This window comes from Capra hircus, chromosome 3, assembly GCF_001704415.2.
Source record: "Capra hircus breed San Clemente chromosome 3, ASM170441v1, whole genome shotgun sequence".
NCBI lineage: Eukaryota > Metazoa > Chordata > Mammalia > Artiodactyla > Bovidae > Capra > Capra hircus.
This window is the reverse complement of record NC_030810.1, coordinates 98,804,749-98,822,377: the sequence shown is the minus strand read 5'-3', so window position 1 is coordinate 98,822,377 and position 17,629 is coordinate 98,804,749. Positions and strand designations below refer to the sequence as shown.

At 39.7% G+C, this 17,629-nt stretch overlaps 1 protein-coding gene across 3 annotated transcripts in view; it reads right to left on the bottom strand.

Annotated features, from left to right (window-relative positions):
- LOC102188370 (Golgi pH regulator) overlaps nt 1-16,652 on the bottom strand; it is a 45,050-nt gene extending 28,398 nt beyond the window's left edge. Inside the window, exons 1-3 of one of the 3 annotated variants that reach the window (XM_005677753.3) lie at nt 16,457-16,652; nt 7,746-7,805; nt 6,091-6,194 (exon numbers count right to left, since the gene is read on the bottom strand). In XM_005677753.3, coding sequence (XP_005677810.1) covers nt 6,091-6,194; nt 7,746-7,805; nt 16,457-16,498 — 206 coding nt within the window. In that variant the 5' untranslated portion in view covers nt 16,499-16,652. Of the gene's footprint in view, nt 1-6,090; nt 6,195-7,745; nt 7,806-16,456 lie in introns of those variants that run through there. The other 2 variants (XM_005677751.2, XM_018046005.1) reach the window with 2 other exon arrangements.

Here is a 17,629-nt window from a genome sequence, read left to right as displayed (position 1 = left end):
CTATCTACTCATTTATAGAGATTTAAAAATTTATTATAAAGTTCTGAAAGGTATATACGGCCATAGTAACCTCCTAAGAATTTCATTTTTTTAATTGAGACTGTTAATGCTCTGGTTATATTAATAGGCAATATATAATAACATATATCAATATATATTATTACTGGTAGATGACTATTGTTTCACTTAACACTGGGAGTCATCTTTCAATATAAGAGTTAAAAGAAAATAAATGTTAATAATATGCATTATAAAGACACATAAATACTTCTTCTGTAACCTCAGTATAACTAAACATCTGATCTTCATGATTACTTTCACTACTGCTTATAAATTATTTTATTTATTGATTTTTAGGACTTTTTATAACAATTTCCTGAGACATAATTCACATATTTAAAGTGTACAATATAAGGGTTTTCAGCATATTCACATTGTGCAACCACTGCTACAATCAATTTTAGAACATTTTCATCAGTCCACAATGAAACCCAGTACCCATTAGCAATCACTCCCCTTTCCGTTCAGCCTCCCCAGTCTTAGGAAGAGGAGCTTTCTGTATAGCTCAGTCAGTAAAGAATCTGCCTGCAATGCAGGAAACCTGGGTTCGATTCCTGGGTCAGGAAGATTCCCTGGAGAAGGAAATGGCAACCCACTCCAGTACTCTTGCCTGGAGAATCCCATGGACAGAGGGGGCTAGCTGGACTCCTGCCAGGGGGTTGCAAGAATCGGACACAACTTAGCAACTAAACCACCACCACCACCAGTCCTAGGAAAGTGCCAATATACTCTGTCTCTATGGACTTGCACATTCTGGACATTTCATGTACATGGAATCATGTAATATATGATCTTTTGTGACTGACTTCTTTAACTTAGCATTAAGTTTTCAACGTTCATCCATGTGCAGCATCTATCAGTGTTTCACTCCTTTTTATGGCTGAATAATATTCATACCACATCTGGTCCCATCACTTCATGGGAAATAGATGGGGAAACAGTGGAAACAGTGTCAGACTTTATTTTGGGGGGCTCCAAAATCACGGCAGATGGTGACTGCAGCCATGAAATTAAAAGATGCTTACTCCTTGGAAGAAAAGTTATGACCAACCTAGGTGGCATGTTGAAAAGCAGAGACATTACTTTGCTGACTAAGGTCCGTCTAGTCAAGGCTATGGTTTTTCCTGTGGTCGTGTATGGATGTGAGAGTTGGACTGTGAAGAAGGCTGAGCACCGAAGAATTGATGCTTTTGAACTGTGGTGTTGGAGCAGACTCTTGAGAGATCCAACCAGTCCATTCTAAAGGAGATCAGCCCTGGGTGTTCTTTGGAAGGAGTGATGCTGAAGCTGAAACTTCTGGCCACCTCATACGAAGAGTTGACTCATTGGAAAAGACTGATGCTGGGAGGGATTGGGGGCAGGAGGAGAAGGGGACGACAGAGGATGAGATGGCTGGATGGCATCACTGACTTGATGGACTTGAGTTTGAGTGAACTCTGAGAGTTGGCGATGGACAGGGAGGCCTGGCGTGCTGCGATTCATGGGGTCTCAAAGAGTCGGACACGACTGAGAGACTGAGCTGAACTGAATATTGATACCATTGTATGGATATGCCACATTTCGTTTATCCATTCATTAGCTGGTGGACATTTGGTTGTTCCACTTTTTAGCTTTTCCACCATTTGCATATCTTATTTGGAGAAATGCCTACTCAGATCCTTTGTCCATTTTTTTTTCCTTTGTCTTATTTTTGACTGTGTGTTTTTTTTTTTTTATCATTGAGTTGTTAGAGTTCTTTACATATTCAAGATAGAAGTCTTATATCAGATTTATGGTTTACAAAAATTTTCTCCCATGTCTGGGATATCTGTAAACTTTCTTGATGGTGTCCTTTGTATTTATTGATTTTAAACTTACTTAAAACTAGGCCTGGTTTCAAAGAAGGTTAAGTAGTTAAATGGCTTATGAGTATATATTAAATACAAGATGATGAAAAAAACAATAAGGTAATATGAAAGGAAGGAAAAACAATGGCAAAATATATGTAGAATATCAGGCTAGGCCTGATGGTTATTATGAAAATTCACACCTTAGAGTTCTAGAAACTTGCTACAGGTGGGTCATAAATTTAGCTTACATTTTCTAAAGGCCAATGTAAAACAGAAAATTCGATCAGTTTGATACATCATAGAGTATGTAAGAAAAACAAATTATAAGGGAAGCATAATTATTACTAATTATAACTGAATTATTACCATGATCATATTGAAATTTCTCCAAAGATTTCTTAAAGAAGAAAATATGAGGGCAATTAACAATGTTCTTCACACCATCCTTTCAAGAGAAACATCAGTGAGTTTCAGTGGGCTATTTCTTACTTTTTACTCCTTAGTGGATATGGCAGGAATCATAAAACACAGAGCTATTTAGTAAAGGCTATCCTACAGAGAGCCAATACCATTTAGTATAAATAAACTGACAGCTTTTGCTTATCTGGATTACCCACTTTTGAGCATTTAGAGAAACAACATGCACATCCTCCAGGCAACTGTACTCAGTATTTCAACTAAGTTTCTAAAAGATACTGGGAGGCAGTGGGTTTGAAATAACAAGTGTAATCCATATTGCCCATTAAAAGCAAACCATATATTTTAACCGCAATTTGAGCTGAGGGTAAAGTGACAGTCTCTTGAGAAAATTAAGGATACCAACAAGATTACATATTTGAATAGGAGGCTATAGCACTTCTGCTTAGAGATGAGCCAAAAGAATACTCTTGTTCAGGTCAAAGATTTTCCTTTGAAAACTATTCTGAATAGTCAATGCACAGTTAATAATATATGATCACAATCCATAATTCTATTACATTGTAGGACCAATTGTTAGTATAAAAAAACAGGTATAACTGAAGCCTACCCAGTCCCCAAAAAGGACCTACAGAAGAACCAGATTTAGCAATGCTACTTTCATAATCTTTAAGATAAGCTATTTGAGGAATATAAATCCAAGTAACTGAGTGACATATCTTACTATATGGGATTATTAACAATAAATGAGTCAAAAGTTGGGGGACATCAGCTACCAAAAACAGTAATTTCGGTTTTAGACTGAGTCAAAGTCCTTTCTAAACTACCTAGACATTACTCATGGCCAGTCAGTCACCTATTTTTATAAATGAAGTTTTCCTGGAACACAGTCACACCCATTTGATTACATATTGCCTCTGGCTGCTTTGGCTCTTCAATAGCAAGGTTGAGAAGTTACAATAGAAATAGTGTGGTCCACAGAGCCTAAAGTATTTACTCTCTGGCTCTTTACAGGAATGGTTGCTGACCTCTGGTCAGCAGTAAAACTTTCAGGTTGTGATAATCAAAAAATTTTTTTCTAGTTTTATTGAGAAATAACTGACACAGACCACTAAATAAGCTTTAGGTGTCCACAATGATGGTTTGATTTACATATATTGTGAAATGATTAAAAAGGTTTAGTCAACATCATTCTCTCATTTAGATACAGTAAAAAAAGAAAAAAAAACTCTCAAACTCTCATGATGAGAACTCTTAGGATTTACTCTTAACTTTCCCACATATCACACAGCAAATTAGCCACCTTCCTTCAATTTCCCCTCCTCCAAACTCTGCTGCTGCACTTCAGCCGTGTCCGACTCTGTGCGACCCCATAGACGGCAGCCCACCAGGCTCCCCCGTCCCTGGGATTCTCCAGGCAAGAACACTGGAGTGGGCTGCCATTTCCTTCTCCAATGCATGAAAGTGAAAAGTGAAAGTGAAGTTGCTCAGTCGTGTCCAACTCTCAGCGACCCCATGGACTGCAGCCCACCAGGCTCCTCCTAAGACAATGCCTAAGAATGCTCCAGCTACCGCACAACTGCACTCATCTCACACACTAGTAAAGTAATGTTCAAAATTCTCTAAGCCAGGCTTCAACAGTATGTGAACTGTGAACTTCCAGATGGTCAAGCTAGATTTAGAAAAGGCACAGGAACCAGAGTTCAAATTGCCAAAATCCGTTGGATTATCAAAAGAGCAAGAGAGTTCAGAAAAACATCTATTTCTGCTTTATTGACTATGCCAAAATCTTTGACTGTGTGGATCACCACGAACTATGGAAAATTCTTAAAGAGATGGGAATACCAGACCACCTGACCTGCCTCTTGAGAAATCTGTATGCAGGTCAGGAAGCAACAGTTAGAACTAAACATGGAACAACAGACTGATTCTAAACAGGGAAAGGAGTACATCAAGGCTGTATATTGTCACCCTGCTTATTTAACTTATAAGCAGAGTACGTCATGAGAACCAGTGGGCTGGATGAAGCACAAGCTGGAATCAAGACTTCCAAGAGAAAAAGCAATAACCTAAGATATGCAGATAACACCACCCTTATGGTAGAAAGTGAAGGAGAACTAAAGAGCCTCTTGATGACAGTCAAAGAGGAGAGTGAAAAGTTGACTTAAAGCTCAACAGTCAGAAAACTATGATCATGGCATCTGGTCCCATCACTTCATGGCAAATAGATGGGGAAACAGTGGAAACAGCGAGAGACTTTATTTTTAGGGGCTCCAAAATCACTGCAGAGGGTGACTGCAGCCATGAAATTAAAAGACGCTTACTCCTTGGAATAAGGACCAACCTAGATAAAGAAAGGTCCATCTAGTCAACCCTATGGTTTTTCCAGTAGTCAGGTATGGATGTGAGAGTTGGACTATAAAGAAAGCTGAGTGTGGAAGAATTGATGCTTTTGAACTGTGGTGTTGGAGAAGATTCTTGAGAGTCCCCTGGACTGCAAGAAGATCAAACCAGTCCATGCTGCAGTCCATGGGGTTGCAGAGTCAGACAACTGAGCAACTGAACTGAATCCATTTCCAGTTAATTTTTGTGAGTAATATAAGATGGGGGTCAAGTTTCACTCTATTACATGTGAATATCTAATTTTCCCTCCATCTTTTATTGAAGATGTTTTCTTCAATACTGAAAAGATAAGTGAAGTCTTTTCTCCATTGAGTATTCTTGGCTCCCTTGTCAAACAGTTGACTGTATATGCTTTGGTTTATTTCTGGACCCTTACATAAAATTTAATAATTAGCATGTAAAATAACACTTGCCTAGTCTCAACAGTCACAGGATCTATATTTAGCTCACCCAAGAAAGGTTTGGATTATTAAAGAACAAATTTAAAAACCACAAAGTCAGAACATATTCCTGTTTCACAAGTTCTTAATTTATCCATCAAGAGACTATAATCATCAACTCTGATTCTCAAAATAGGAATTTGAGAATATAATCTGTTTATAAGTCTCAAGACTCAGGGATCTATATATAATGAGTTACACAGCTTAGCTTAGCTCAGCATTGATTTCTGACTACAGAGCCAATGCCACTTTATTCTTAAGAATTTTCCATGTAGTGATTTTTAAAAAGTACAACAAAACTCTACACAGAATAGCTGATGTACTCTAAACACAAATACTGGCCCCTTAAAAAAAGGAAGCTTGCAGTTTAACAAGCAAGAAACATTTTGGATAGACTGTTCATAACAGGTCTATTTTTTGGAGGACAGGAGTTACTTTTTAAAATTGCTTTAAAGAACACTCTTAAGTTCAATCAGACTTGAACATGCCTATGAAATAAACAAAATTAACTAGATTGTTAAGAACTGGAGTTTAGTCTTCATAGAAGCCCTTAACTAGCTCGGAGGAATTTGGATCTTTTCAGGTAGAGATTTCTCCATCAGCAGGATAATGTGAAGAGCTCTTCCTTGGATTCAATCAGAGAGCAGCTTGAGAAAAATAAAACTTCTTGTAGTAAAGCCTGGGACCTAGGTTCTCACAGCCCAGTCTCAATTAGTACTTCAGAACTAATGTTCAGACTTGTTTTCCTGCTATTTTACAATCTTTGTCAAGCCAGTTACTAGGTTCCTGGAACCCATATTGGCTATGATTATTACAGTTACTGAGACTAAGCTAACTACACGTGGATTTTTTTTCAGCTACGGGATCCCACTAAATCTTCCACCATAAAGAAAGTAACATAGGTCTCTTTAAGAGGAGACATAATTAGTACTCTTACTCACCTGCTATTCAATACTCCTAAGATTTCAAAGATGATGAGCTCAAACATGGTGCAAGAAAATGCGAAAGTTACAGAGAAGATCACCTGTACCACATACTGACGCACCTGTTAAAAGTCAAATAGAGACTAAAAGTCATTTCCTTGTGTGAAATATTGAGTTGATGATTACAAGTCTGAAAACTTATTTTGAAGAAATTCTCAAGTTATTAGAAACAGGACATGACAGTAACCTGTCCAGAGCTAAAAGAATAGATGAAAATAGGTTGTACTTCTAATTCATAGGTCACTATTACCATCATCCTCTTGTGGATGAAAAATTTAAAGCACAAGATGAAGTGCCAAGGTCAGAAGTAGCACTTAGAATTCCTGATGTACAGTGACAAAAAATGACAGATTTAGATACACAGGTTAGTTCTAAAAGGGTTTCTTCAACATTCTGCACAGACCTTGAAACAGTTTTAGAACCTCTCCTAGGAGGCCTTACAGTAGTGAGCAGAAGAGAATCTCTAGAATTCTGGGCTCTTTTAGACAACAACTCAAACTCCCTGGGGAAGTTTAATGGAGAACATACTAGAAATGACCCCAGATAGTCCATGACCATTGAGCTTATTACTAAATGAGGAAGATTAATCAGGAAATGTCCAGTGTAGGCTGTTGTCTTTCTGAATTCAGACCCTAAGATATGAATCAGACCAGCCTTAGAATTAACTTAGGATGTCAGACTGATAATTAACACTGAATGCCAGATACCCAAATGAATGAGTACATTTATGAGACATTACAAGTTAAATTCTCTCCCAAAGAACTATTTGCTATTGGTGTGTATACTAATATGACTATACCATGATATTTCTTGATCCTGGCTTCTGGGCTATATATGACTAGCATTAAAAAAAAAAATCAACTAAGCTTAATTATATTCTCCAATTTAAGAATTATATATTATAGTAGCAAAAGCTTCCCATCTTGGGAGTGAACATGATTATCTTTAAAAATTTTTTTTTGACCATCACAGGTCATGAAAGTTTAAGCATAAATGGTTTTTTAATTGAAGTATGCTGCTGCTGCTGCTGCTGCTAAGTCACTTCAGTCGTGTCTGACTCTGTGCGACCCCACAGACGGCAGCTCACCAGGCTCCGCCGTCCCTGGGATTCTCCAGGCAAGAACACTGGAGTGGGTTTCCATTTCCTTCTCCAATGCATGAAAGTGAAAAGTGAAAGTGCTAGCTGATTTAAAATGTTTCAGATGTACAGCAAAGTGATTCATACACACACACACACATATTTCAGATTTTTTCCATTACAGGTTATTATAAGATACTGAATACAATTCCTTGTGCTCTACAGTAGACCCTTGTTACTTATCTATTTTATATGTAGTAGTGTATATCTGTAAACCCAAAGTCCCAATTTATCCCTTTTCCCCCTTCCTCCACTTTCCCCATGGTAACCATGAGTTTGTTTTCTATGTCTGTGAGTAGACTTCTATGTTGTAAATAAGTTCACCTATATCATTTTTTTAGATTTCACATATAAGTGATATAGTATGATAATTGTTTTTCTCAAACATGATTTTTTCTTTAATGGAGGTATTTTTCTTTTCCCATTTAAAACAATAAGTTGACATATTAGCATAATCAAAATGATCTCTTCTCACCTCATAGTCCTTAAACAGCTGTCGCATGAAAAAAAGCCACCCAAATCCAAAGAAAAGTATCTGGGGGAGAAAGAAGATAGAAGATCAGCATGTCAATACATAATCTTTTGAGAAATGCCTTTTACAGACTATTTTATGATAAAAGGTTGCCTAACTAAATAGCTTATTTTAGAGATTAAAGGTGACATCCACTCATATAACACCTATTTATTAAAGTCCTCAACAGTGGACCAGATGTTGAAATGCTCTCCAATTTTTGAAATTATCCTTGTTTTAGAACATGTTTTAAGTTGGGCACAAATTAAGATAGTAGCCACATGACAGCTCTGTTGATTGTTCTAAAGCTCATTTGTTTTTCACTGGTAAATACCTTCTCCACATACACATACTCTGACACAACTCCTCTTCTTGTATTGGCTAGGAATGTTATCAAAGAATAAAATTCTTTTTAAAAATTATAGTTGCTTTAAAAGGTTGTGTTAGTTTCTGGTGTATTCAGTTATACATATACATATATATATATATACACACGCACACACATATTGTTTTCCATATTCCTTTCCATTACGGTTTGTTACAGGATATTGGATATGGTTTCCAATACTGTGCTATGCAGTAGGAACTTGTTGCTTATTTTATGTATAATAGTTTGCACCTGCTAACTGAAAACTGAATTTATCCCTCCCTCACCCCTTTTCCCCTTTGGTAGCCATAAGTGTGTTTTCTATGTCTGTGAGTCTGTTTCTATTTCATAAGTAAGTTCGTGTCATACTTCAGATTCCAAATATAAGTGGTATCATATTTGTCTTTCTCTCTGATTTACTTAGTATGATAATCTCTAGGTCCATCCATGTTGCTGCGAGTGGCATTATTTCAGAATAAAATTCTTTTATGCCTTCCAACTCACTTCACGAGCAAGTGTGAACTCTCGAGTATGGTTTAGCAGATTCTTCCTCCTCGTACTGTGTCCCTCCTATTCACCAAATTCATGTTTTCAGCCACATGGAACTGCCTGGAACCAAGACCTTTCCAGATGTTATCCTTTGACAGGAACTTCTCTCCAGTCCCCTCCTTACTTATCCTACAAATCTTAACTATTATTACCTCTAGAAGACCTTCTCTGGCCTCCCAAATACAGATAACTTGCTCTTTTTATATAATCCTATTATCCTACCTTGTATTTCCCTTACCAAAGCACTTGCCACACAGTTTTCTAATGTCTAATTTAAACACATTCTTTTTAAAAAGACTGTAAGTTCTGTGAGGGTAAGAGTCATGTTTGTCTTGCCAATCTTTATATTTCAGCACCCAGCACAATGCCCAGGACATAGCAGGCTCCCCATAAATGTTTGCTGAATGGACAAATGGTACACAGTGAAAGATGGCTTGTTCTTCAGGAACATTCAACCTCAATTCTTTGGTAACAACTTCTATGTACTGTGCGAAGTGATGAGGACACAAAGATGAGTAAGACTGTTACTACTCTCAAGGAGGTACAGTATAGTGGTAAAGACACTAAATAATTATAGTGTAATTAAAAGATGCTTACTCCTTGGAAGAAAAGTTATGACCAACCTAGATAGCATATTCAAAAGCAGAGACATTATTTTGCCGACTAAGGTCCGTCTAGTCAAGGCTATGGTTTTTCCTGTGGTCATGCATGGATGTGAGAGTTGGACTGTGAAGAAGGCTGGGCGCCGAAGAATTGATGCTTTTGAACTATGGTGTTGGAGAAGACTCTTGAGAGTCCCTTGGACTGCAAGGAGATCCAACCAATCCATTCTGAAAGAGATCAGCCCTAGGATTTCTTTGGAAGGAATGATGCTAAAGCTGAAACTCCAGTACTTTGGCCACCTCATGCGAAGAGTTAACTCATTGGAAAAGACTTTGATGCTGGGAGGGATTGGGGGCAGGAGGAGAAGGGGATGACAGAGGATGAGATGGCTGGATGGCATCACTGACTCGATGGACATGAGTCTGAGTGAACTCCGGGAGTTGGTGATGGACAGGGAGGCCTGGCGTGCTGCGATTCATGGGGTCGCAAAGAGTTGGACACCACTGAGCGACTGAACTGAACTGAACTGAACTGATGGGACATGCAATGATAGAGACATGCACATGATATTGTTAAAGAATATGCAAGAGGAAGACTAAACAAATCTGGTATGGGGTTAGGACAGATTTTTCTGGGGAAGATATACCTTGGCTAAAGGAGGTTTTAATTTAGAGTTTAAACCTGGTATCGTGCAAATTTGAGGATTATATGCATTTTTCTAGAGAGAGGCTTCAAGGTATTCACATACACTCAAAGGTTCCCATGGTCCCTAAAATATTTTAAAACAAACAAAAGAACCAAACACTCTCTTAAACTGTTGCAAAAGAATTAGGCAGGTAAAAGACAGGTAGTGGGGGTGGACAGGTCTTTTTCAGATAGCAAAGAGCATGAGTAAAGGCACAGAGGTGAGAAATAGCATGGTATATACTGGTAACTACACATGGTTTGGTGCTGCTGGGAGACAAAATTAAAAGAAATAAGTGAGGCAAAGAGGGGAGGAATAGAGGACCAATGACAGAAAGCCCCAAGGTCACTGTAAAGAGCTTGAATCATAGTCTGTAGGTGATGAGTTATTGAAGGATGGAAAAGACATGGCTAGGTTTACTTTACAGAGAAACTATGGGGGCTCTCTGAAGGCAACAACACTGTAGAGAAAGAAACAGAACAGGAGGTTGCTGAAGCAGTTCAGATGAGAGATAACAAAGGCCTGAATTAAAACAGTAAAAAATGGCTTTTCCAGTGGTCATGTATGGATGTGAGAGTTGGACTATAAAGAAAGCTGAGTGCAGAACTGATGCTTTTGAACTGTGGTGTTGGAGAAGACTCTTGAGAGTCCCTTGGACTGCAAGGAGATCCAACCAGTCCATCCTAAGGGAAATCAGTCCTGGGTGTTCACTGGAAGGACTGATGTTGAAGCTGAAACTCCAATATTTCAGCCACTTGATGTGAAAAGTTGACTCATTTGAAAAGACCTTGATGCTGGGAAAGATTGAAGGCAGGAGAAGAAGGGGACGACAGAGGATGAGACGGTTGGATGGTATCACTGACTCAATGGACATGAGTTTGGGTAAACTCTGGGAGTTGGTGGTGGACAGGGAGGCCTGGTGTGCTGCAGTTCATGGGGTTGCAAAGAGTCATACACGACTGAGCAACTGAACTGAAATGAATTAAAACATCAGTGGCTGGAGAGGAGGCAACGGATTTGAGTACTTCAAAGGTAAAATCAGCAGGGAGAAATTAGGATGACTAGTTTGGAATACAGGATGAAGAAGGAGGCCATCCACTTTATATAAAGACTACTGGAGGGAAAAAATTTTGGGAATGTAGATGGGAGACAAGAAGATGACGGGTTCACTTTTAGATATGCTAAGTGCTTGAGGGCCATCCAAGTTGACATAAAAGATTATGAAGGGAGGGCTGAAATACACCTGAGAGTTGAAACAGTCAGAGAATATGAGATCATTCAGGAATAGTATATAGAATGAAGAGAGCAATATGTCAATATGCCAGGCTCCTCCGTCCATGATTTAATGTGATTGCACTAGGAACTAGACTTCACTGAGTTGGGGGTGCATGGGGGGTAACACAGTAGAGACAATAAACACAGATTACTCAAGGGACAGCCAAGAATGAGAAAGACAGAAAACATTAGACCATTAGCCTAAAGAAGAATGTAGGGTAAAGAGAAAAATTTATAGGCCAAGGGGAAGAAAGCAGTGAAGAGATAAACTAATATGAGAAGAAACACTGGATGTGAGTTGTTATTATCTTTAGCAACAGCTATCTTTTACTGACCATTAAGGTATATTCCAGAAACTCTTAAGTGCTTAGCCTTGCAATTAACATTAAATCATAAAAACTTGACAAGGTAGGTTTGACTGTCCTCATTACAGAGATAGAAGGCAATGGCACCCCACTCCAGTACTCTTGCCTGGAAAATCCCATGGACAGAGGAGCCTGGTAGGCTGCAGTCCATGGGTTCGCTAAGAGTCAGACACGACCGAGTTACCTCACTTTCCCTTTTCACTTTCATGCATTGGAGAAGGAAATGGCAACCCAATCCAGTGTTCTTGCCTGGAGAATCCCAGGGATGGGGGAGCCTCGTGGGCTTCCATCTATGGGGTCACGCAGAGTCGGACACAACTGAAGCGACTTAGCAGCAGCAGCAGCATTACAGAGATAGTTGAGGTTTAACAGAAGTTAACTCATTTATAGTGGGTGTTAGAATCAAGATCAAGCTGAAGTCTGTGTAGCTGACTCCAAAGCTTGTGCTTATAATCACTTCACAATAAGCTGCTCCATAATCTAAGGCACATGTGGAAAACATGGCTTTAAACAGGAGTAAGGGGCACCTTATCTTCTGACATGGGAGGAAAGGAGTTGGGAATGGTCATGGACATAGACAACTGCTTAGATTAAGATGTAGAAGGAGCTCACACCTTTTGGCCTCAGTTCTGTTGATCAAGTAGGAGGCGAGGTCATCTGCTAAGGGCAGGAGAGGTGAAATTGAAAAAAGGGGCTTTGAAAAGAGTGATTAAAAACTCAGAGAAATTATGAAAGGAAGGGAACAAGGAGCTGATTAAAGTCAAGGGAAAAAAAAAAGAATCAGTGACCTGAGGCTGTCCATAAACTCAAGGCATCAGCAATCTGCACATATGTGATTTTCCACAAAAGCCTTCAGGCTCCTGAGTTCAGTTCAGTTCAGTTCAGTCATTCAGTCGTGTCCGACTCTTTGCAACCCCATGCACTGCAGCACACCAGGCTTCCCTGTCCATCACCAACTCCCAGAGCTTACTCAAACTCATGTCCATCGAGTTGGTGATGTCATCCAACCATCTCATCCTCTGTCGTCCCCTTCTCCTGCCTTCAGTCTTTCCCAGCATCAGGGTCTTTTCCAATGAGTCAGTTCTTTGCATCAGTATTGGTTCCTGAGTGAGCAGTACACAAACTACAGCAGTGATCCAATTGTGGACTTTACATGCAGGCAAAGAAACAAGTGATTATGAAGGAGCTTGGACACATGATTTGACCGAGCAGAAAAGGAAAAGGGTAAATAGATTAGGACAAAATACCCCTAGACTACTTATGAGATCCTTTAGCTATTTTAAATCATCACCAGTGGAGACATTTAAATTCATAGTTTAGAAGCCATATTTAAATGATTTCTGAACTCATGACTGCAGTTGAAGTTAGGCATTTAGAGGGTAGTATATATGGTGAGATGGATAACAAAAAATAAAATATTTCACCAAGATCACTCTGAAATGGGACTTTAGACAAGAAAAGAAAACAAATGAAATTGATAAGTCTTTATGAGGGGGCGGGAAATGGGAGAAAAAGAGAAAAGAGATATGCTCCTTTGTATTTCATTGTGGCTTCCTTTCATATTGACAAAGTTTAAAAAGACTTTTATACAACTAATATAAAAAAATACCAGGAAAATTCAAGAAGTCCAAGATTAATACAAATTCTGGCAAGATTATACAGGATCTAAAAAGCATGCAAAAGGGAAAAGCAATTTTAAACATTTTGCAAATAAAACAAGAATGTGCACTGCATTTATTCAAAAAAGAGAATATTTTTGAAATTGTGCAGTCTTGACCTTGAGACTTAGAGTGTACTTGAACTGATAAGTCTTATAACTGTAGAGAAGACTGAAAACAGAGATTAGATAACAGTTGCTTTCACAAAAGATAACTCCTAAATTGAAAATTAGCTCCAGAATTAAAAAAAAAAAAAAAGGCCATTAGCAGGATAATTGAAAGAACTGACTAGAAGAAGATTCCTTTCTTGGATCATTTATTTACACTTTTATTTAACAAATATTTGTTGGTATCTAATATGTACCAGGTCTTAAGGGTAGAAGGGTGAACAAGACAGCATGGACACTGTCTCAAGGTTTGTAACCTATGGAGGAGACAGGCAAGGAATTATGAAACAATGCGACAGTGCTACTATAGTGCTACTATAAGGGAAGTGGGCAAAGGGTACTAGGAAAACATGTCAACGGATATCTAGTCCAGTCTGGAAGAGGTTTTATGGATATCCATGTTGAGAAACAAAGTCTAAGTAGGAGCCAGTCGGGAGAAAGAAGGAGTATGGGAAAAAGGTCCAGAAAGAGAACAGACTGGCGGAAACCTGGAGGCATGACAGCATGGCCAGGTTAAGGAACTAAATGACGTTCAGTAAGGCTAGTGTATAAACTGAAGTGAGAAATGGTGAAGGCCAAGGCTGAAGAGGTTAAGAGCGGAATCTCATCATAAGAGACCACATAAGCCAATTAAGGATGTGAACTTTATCCTGTGGAATGATGAACAATCTCTATACCAAGATGTTGCCTGGGGTGAACCAGCTTCAATATATGATCTCTGATTTCAGATTTCCTTTCAAATAAATCTTTCAGTTCATATAAAACATGAAAAATGAGGGGGAGATGTTTCTAAGGCAATCACACCTCTCCAGAAAGGTGCTTTTTATTAAATATTTATTAGGCTTCTACTATAGGGCTTCTCAGGTGGCTCAGTGGTAAAGAATCTACCTGCAATGCAGGTGACACGGCTTCCATCCCTGGATTGGGAAGACCCCCTGGAGAAGAAAATGATAACCCACTCCAGTATTCTTGACTGGGAAAACCCACAGACAGAGGAGCCTGGTGAGCTACAGTCCATGGGGTTGCAAAGAGTCAGACACAATTTAGAGATTCAACAACAACAAAAAGGCCTCTACTATGTGCCAAAAACTGATCCAGATGCTGGGAAATACAGCAGAAACAAGGACAGAGAGCATCCTGGAACTCATGAAGTTCACCTCTAACAAACACAAACAAACAGTAGTGACAGATATGAAGAAGAAACTAAAACAAGGACATGAGACAGAAGGTGGCTGGAATGGATGTTAACCTTGACTAGGAGTAGGGAGTCAAGTGAAGCCTCCCTGAAGTGACATTTTTACTGATATCTAAATGATGATGAAGTAGCCACATAAATATTTGAACAGAGAACATACCACACAAAGGATTTTTGGGGGTCTTAGTTCCTCCTTTGTAAAGAGCAGCTTTGAGAATTAAATACTGCATGTTAATGCATGTGTGAAAGTTAAAATATTATATGGCACATAAGATCAGAAAGCCACTTTCTTGGCTTAACTTATCAATTATATCCATACTATAAATCTTAAAGGTTACAATACAATGCCAATTTCCTCAATGACGTTCTTATTTTTATTCTAAATGAAGAAAATGCTACTTAAATATTGTCATTTTCCCTGAGTTGATACTCGGGCTAAAAATAACCCTGAGTTGTCATAAAGGGCAAACCCGAAGCCTTAGAAAAGTTAGAAAAGCAAGAGAATTATATGTCCAGATTTTTGTACATTGATACATTTGAATATTATGTAGCCAATAAAAGCAATATGAAAACTTACAAAAGTTGGTAAATGTAAAAATAAAAAAATTGTTATCGGGATGTTACTTGTTTCATACTCCAAAGTATTTCAATAAAACTTTTTCAAGAAACAGGGACAATGCTCCACTCCAAAGACAGAAGCATTAGGATAAAGTAATACAAACACAGAAAAAAAAAAAAAAAACCCTAAGATTTAGTTTACTTTAAACTCCTAGAAGGAAGTGTTTCTGTCATGTGCCACTTGAAAAAAAGAGCAATTAAAGAAAAATACCTTAAGTTAATGGAGAAATGAGGTAGGGGGGAGATCAGTAATTAGGTAGTCTGAGCTTCTACAAATTTTAACAGTTGGCCAATAAATATTTATTGAGCGCCTGCACCTGGAGGGAGGATAGAGCTATTAAAAAGATAGGCTCTCAGAAAAAATAAATTCATAAATAAATGAATACATAAATGATATCAGTGCTATGATAAATGCTGTGGAGAAAATAAGAGTAACTCAAAAAATTTACATAGTAAAAACAAAAAGCTCACTAGACGAAGTTTCTATAGAGCAGGGACAAGTCAGTGTCTTATTTAGCTGTGTAGCCTCAGAACTTTATATAATGCTCCATAAACGTGTTTGTTGACTGTACGAATGAATGAAGATGGCTAATCTGGAAGGAAAGAGGGTCAGAAAAAGATCCGAAAGCGTGGCCGCAAACAGAGGACACACGTTGCAGGTATTAACAAACGAAAACGGATACTTAGATCTCTGAAGTGACGGCGACAAATTCCTCCGCATCCGGATTCAGAATTTGACAACTAACCAACAAAGCCCTCACGTGTCCCCAGGAGCCAGCCGGATTGGCGAGTGGCACACTCTGCACCCGGAACCACACTCTTCCCTAATCCATGGTTCAGCCGCGTAGCCCAGAGCTTCGGGGGGCTTTGGGGACAGCTCCCTTCCGCGGCACCGGCTCTGAGCCCTAAGGCCACCTGACCTCTCCCCCAAATGGAAAGGAAACTGGGAGGTGGGGTAGGATGGGAGGAGAAATGGAGTATGAGTGGGGCGCGGACGGCTGCGGCACTCCTCCTGACAGCGAGGGAGCAGGCAGCAGCAAATCCCACACCCTCTCGGAGCTGAGCACGGGTGCGGCAGGCACTAGCCGCAGGCGACAAGGGCGAGACTCCGGGCCAGCCCGCATCACCGAGGCCTGGGGAAGACGACTCGGGAGAGAGGTTGAGGAGTCCTGAGGCGGGCCGCGGTGGCTCACCTGGGAAGTAATCATGATGCTGGAGTCGATCAGGAAACTCATGGCGAAGAGTAAGGAGGGCTCGTGCCTCCACTTTCCCCGAAGCCACAGCACGCTAGACCACAGACCCTCTCACACAGGCGGCAGTCGCCCGGGGACCTGGGTTCGCCAGCCCGACGCCATCAAGCTGCGCCCCAGCCAGCCAATCAGCAACTGCGTCCAGCGCTTCCCGCCTCGGGCTACGAGTGGGAGGGACGCTGAGGAGCTGAGAGCAGGGGGCGCGGCCAGGGGACGTTCAGGGGGCGGGGCTTAATTAGAGGGGGCCTGGCTAAAAGGAGCAAAGTACAGCAACGAGGTCTGAAAATTCGAAAGCAGATGTAATACAGGATAGCATTTCCACTTCTGAGGCTAACGGAGGTGGGGCCTGAGATAACATCTTATTTTAATTCTCTTTTATAATGGTGAAAGTGAAGTTGCTCAGTTGTGTCTGACTCTGCGACCCCATGGACTGTAGCCTACCAGGCTCCTCCATCCATGGGATTTTCCAGGCAAGAACATTGGAGTGGTTTGCCATTTCCTTCTCCAGGGGATCTTCCCGACTCGGGATCGAACCCGGCACTCCTACATTGTAAGCAGACGCTTTACCGTCTGAGCCACCAGGGAAGTCCGTATAATGGAGGAGTTAATAATAATGGACTATACCACAAATCAGGCATTGTGTTCTACATGTCACAACTTAGCTTGGGTCCACAAACAATGGCATAAAGAGGGAAGAATATAAAGGCAGGTTTTAGCACATATAGCTAATCAAATAAATTTCTGATTCTTTTACCACTCTTTGAGAGGCAAACAGATGTATTGGAGCATGCTCAGAGGTGAGTCACCAGATAAGGACAGATGAAAGGAAATGAAGAAAGAAGGCTCAGGAACATTGACAGTTGTCTTCATTTGAAAGAATGGATAGAATTGATATGGCTTCAAAAGATATTTGTAGGACAAAGGACTGGGAGTTAAATAAAGATAGATTTAATTCAAAACAAGGAATAATTCTTTAAGAGTCTGAAGATGAGTTATTTTATTGCCCCACCCATGTTGGAATTGCTCAAATGTAGACAGAATCACTAATTTATCCAGTCAATACTCATTTTGTGAAGGCTTAATGCACTGCTGTGGGGCTTATCCTTTCCCACCAGG